The following is a 4,585-nucleotide window of genomic DNA, read 5'->3' on the forward strand; positions in this document are numbered from 1 at the left end:
GCACTGACCCTCCGACAGTGCGGCACTCCCTCAGCACTGACCCTCCGACAGTGCGGCACTCCCTCAGCACTGACCCTCCGACAGTGCGGCACTCCCTCAGCACTGACCCTCCGACAGTGCCCACTCCCTCAGCACTGACCCTCCGACAGTGCGGCACTCCCTCAGCACTGACGGGTAGCGAACTCAGAGCCGGGCAGTGTGCCCACCTCTGCTGGGGGCTGGCGTTCTGAGATAGAGCTGGATAACTCTTGCGAGAGGCCGGAGTAGGAGATGGTGTGGGAATGGGATGTGACGGAGTCTGTCTCTCTCTGTGTCGCCCTGCGTTTAGAGATGTACATGATCCCCCGCATCGTGAAGGAGGCCAGTGGTCTGTTCACTGTCACTAACCGTCTCTACATGAAGCTGTCTAAGGCTGACAAGGATTCGGTTTATCGGTGCCGCGTTCTCTATCAGACTCTGAACAATCAGACGCAGACATTGGACTCCGAAACATTCCAAGTCACCTTACACTGTGAGTCCTTATTCCCTTCAGTGTTTACCTGGGCAGCGTGGGGAAGCAGATCCCTGGGGTGTGATCGAGGGGGAGTGGTGTGCGACCCCCTGACTCTGTGCTCCCTGAATGCAGCTCGATCTTCTCGAACATGATTGTGCAAAACCGTGCTTCGGAGACAGCGTTGGCGATGTGTTCGCCTTACAGCTGTCACGTGTTTGAAAGTTCGCGTTATAGAGACAGCGTTCCCCGCCTTGTTGACGGTGTTACGGCAAATTCGCGTTGATAAAACGCGCATCATAACAGAGCGATGTCGTTTGAGAAGATTTGTAGCTCAGGTTGAGGATCTGGATGTCGGTTAGATTACTTGCAATGTGGAAACAGGCCCTTCGGCCCAACAAGTCCACACCGACCCGCCGAAGCGCAACCCACCCATACCCCTACATTTACCCCTTACCTAACACTACGGGCTATTAGGCATGGCCAATTCACCTGACCCACACATCTTTGGACTGTGGGAGGAAACCGGAGCACCCGGAGGAAACCCACGCAGACACGGGGAGAACGTGCAAACTCCACACAGACAGTCGCCTGAGTCGGGAATTGAACCCAGGTCTCAGGTGCTGTGAGGCAGCAGTGCTAACCACTGTGCCGCCCAGGTTTGCTCACTGAGCGGCAAGGTTCATTTCCAGACGTTTCGTCACCACACTGGGTAACATCTTCAGTGAGCCTCTGGATGAAGCACTGCTGATGATTCCTCCGTGTGTTCAAGTGTCTCCCAGATTCGCTCAGAGAGAGAGAGAGAGACAGAGAGAGAGAGATTTGCTCTTTACTCGATAGGGGACTCAGTGACAAATCGCCGCTGTCTGACCTTCAGCCTTGCCCCCTCAGGATGGGATGTTTGATTTGATTTCTTGTTGTTGCGCGTTCCGTGATACGGTGAAAAGCGGTGTTTGGTGTGCTGTCTGGGCATTTCGTATCTTACCTCAGTACACCAGGGGTATGGAACGGAGCATAGTGTTACAGAGAAGGTACAGAGAGAGATCAACTCCAATGTGTGAGAGCTCTGTTCCTAACAGCGGGGAAGATGCTGTTCTTCAATCTGATATCTTTTGTCATGTTCGTCTGGTGGAAGAGGGTGGAATAGAGTGTACAGTAGCACCTCAACTTACAAACTTAATCCGTTCCGGGACCCGGTTTGTGAACCGAAAACTTCGCGAACTGAATCAATTTTTCCCCTTGTTGGGATTTTCCGGAGTGTCTTCTGTTTTTTGTCTCTTGGAGGTAGGTGACACCCCAAGAAAATGGTCCAGAGCAACTTGTTTTTTTTTTAAATTTGTTGCAGAATGTTCCGAAAATGGGACACCCCCTTGTCATTTCAAATGTTCACTGCTCTGTTGGTCACAGTTTTGTTCAGGTGATGCCTCTCAATAAAAGCTTGCACTTCACTCCATTTCGTATGGAAGTTGAGGCAAAATTTTATGTACAATCCCTTTCGTGAAGCGATTTGTTCGTGAACGGGGTTGCTCCCGTGTGTAATTGTATACTCACCGTCAATCTGTCATCGACCACTGTGAAAGGTCAAGGAGGCACAGCAAGGCCTCCTCTTCCCCAGGAGCCTCAGGCAATCCGGCCTGTCCACACGGACCTCGCCAACTGCTACAGATGCCCCGTTGAGAGGGTACTGTCCGGGGTGTGACACGGCCTGGTATGGAAACTCCTTTGTCCTGGGGGGACGGTGAGAAACTACAGAGGGTGGTGGGTCACCATGGGAACCAACCTCCCATCCACGGGACTCCATCGGGAAGGGAGCCAACCTCCTCACCGAGCCCTCCCACCCCGGTTATAATCCCCTCCCACCCCCGTCCGTCAGGCAGAAGGTACGGGAGCGTGAACACACACCCACCAACAGGTTCAGGAACAGCTTCTGCCCCCCCCACCGTTAGATTCCTGAACGGATCTCTCAAATTTCACATCGAACGTCGATCTCGCCTTGTGTGTCCCTCCCCTGCTCTGATCTATCGCCCTGCGATCTTTGTACAGTGTGATCTGTCTGCACTGCACACAAAACAAAACCTTTCACTGTACTCAGGTACATGCGGCAGTAAGCTGAATCAGGTTAAATCAAATTAACCAGGGTGCGATGTTGCCTCCCTTCCTGGGTCAGTGGAGAGGGTGAGATGGAATCCTTGGTTGGGAGGTTGGTTCCCTTGATGGTCCGGGCTGTACACACCACCTTCTGTCATTTCTCACCGTCCCTGGGCGGAGCAGATGCTGTGTGAGGCATTTGAATTGGACCCTTCCTACATTGAATCCGTAAAAATCGGAATTGATCCTCATGCCTGAATGGAGGAAGGGATTGAAAGTTTGGTAACTCCACCCCTCCCCCACAGACAAAAGGGCTGAGGGCCAGTTGGAAGTGGGTGAGGTGGAGGCTAAGGGTAAGATTCTTGGTGGTGTAGATGAGCAGAGGGATCTTGGTGTCCATGTACATAGATCCTTGAAAGTTGCCACCCAGGTTGACAATTTTGTTAAGATGGCGTACGGTGTGTTAGCTTTTACTGGGAGAGGGACTGAGTTTCAGAGCCATGAGGTCATGCTACAGCTGTACAAAACTCTGGTGCGGCCACACTTGGAGTATTGTGTACAGTTCTGGTCACCACATTATCGGAAGGATGTGGAAGCTTTGGAAAGGGTGCAGAGGAGATTTACCGGGATGGTGCCTGGTCTGGAGGGAAGGTCTTACGAGGAAAGGCTGAGGGACTTGAGGCTGTTTTTGTTAGAGAGAAGAAGGTTGAGAAGTGACTTAACTGAGACATATAAGACAATCAGAGGGCTAGATAGAGTGGACAGGGAGAGCCTTTTTCCTCAGATGGTGATGGCTAGCACAAGGGGACATAGCTTTAAATTGAGGAGTGATAGGTATAGGACAGATATCAGAGGTAGTGTCTTTACTCAGACAGTAGTAGGGGCTTGGAACGCACTGCCTGTAACAGTAGGAGACTCGCCAACTTTAAGGGCATTTAAATGGTCATTGGATAAACATATGGATGAGAATAGAATAGTGTAGGTCAGATGGGCTTCAGATTGGTTCCACAGGTCAGTACAACATCGAGGGGCCGAAGGGCCTGTACTGCACCGGAATGTTCTTTGTTCTACAGGGAGAGGCTGAACAGGCTGGGGCTGTTTTCCCTGGAGCGTCGGAGGCTGAGGGGTGACCTTATAGAGGTTTATAAAATCATGAGGGGCATGGATAGGATAAATAGACAAGGTCTTTTCCCTGGGGTGGGGGAGTCCAGAACTAGAGGGGCATAGGTTTAGGGTGAGAGGATATAAAAAGGACCTAAGGGGCAACGTTTTCACCCAGAGGGTGGTACGTGTATGGGATGAGCTGCCAGAGGAAGTGGTGGAGAATGTGCTGTACATCTCTATGACTCTGCTGTGTGTGTGTGTGTGTGTGTGTGTGTGTGTGTGTGTGTGTGTGTGTGTGCATTTGTGAGAGAGTGTTTGTGTGAGTGAGTGTGTGTGTGTGTATATATGAGACTAAGTGTGTGAGAGATAGTGAGTGTGTGCGTGTGTGTGTCAGAGAGGTGGGTGGGGGTGAGGGGGTGTGCGGGGCAGGGTGAGGGGTTGAATGTGAGTGGGGGTGAGGGGTTGGGGGGTGAGTGAGTGTGTGTGTGGGGGGGTGAGGGTTGTGTGTGTGTGTGAGCGGGGGTGAGGGGTTGTGTGAGTGAGTGTGTGTGTGTGGGGGGGTGAGGGGTTGGGGGTGAGTGTGTGTGTGTGTGGGTGGGTGGGGGTGAGGGGTTGGGGGTGAGTGAGGGTGTGAGGGGTAGGGGGTGAGTGAGTGTGTGGGTGGGGGTGAGGGGTTGGGGGTGAGTGAGTGTGTGAGAGGGTGTGAGGGGTAGGGGGTGAGTGAGTGTGTGGGTGGGGGTGAGGGGTAGGGGTGTGTGTGTGTGTGGGGGGGGGTGAGGGGTTGGGGGTGAGTGAGTGTGTGAGAGGGTGTGAGGGGTAGGGGGTGAGTGAGTGTGTGTGTGTGTGGGTGGGGGTGAGGGTAGGTGTGTGGGTGGGGGTGAGGGGTAGGTGTGTGTGTGGGGG

The 4,585-nt window shown here is 53.0% G+C and overlaps 1 protein-coding gene across 2 annotated transcripts in view; it reads left to right on the top strand.

Annotated features, from left to right (window-relative positions):
* The window catches only part of LOC132834028 (basal cell adhesion molecule-like), a 110,936-nt gene that overhangs the window by 77,410 nt on the left and 28,941 nt on the right, over window positions 1–4,585 (top strand). For both annotated transcript variants that reach the window (XM_060852749.1, XM_060852750.1), the window contains exon 6: window positions 329–511. In XM_060852749.1, coding sequence (XP_060708732.1) covers window positions 329–511 — 183 coding nt within the window. The remainder of the gene's footprint in view (window positions 1–328; window positions 512–4,585) is intronic.

This window comes from Hemiscyllium ocellatum, chromosome 38 (assembly GCF_020745735.1).
Source record: "Hemiscyllium ocellatum isolate sHemOce1 chromosome 38, sHemOce1.pat.X.cur, whole genome shotgun sequence".
NCBI classification, from domain to species: Eukaryota; Metazoa; Chordata; class Chondrichthyes; order Orectolobiformes; family Hemiscylliidae; genus Hemiscyllium; species Hemiscyllium ocellatum.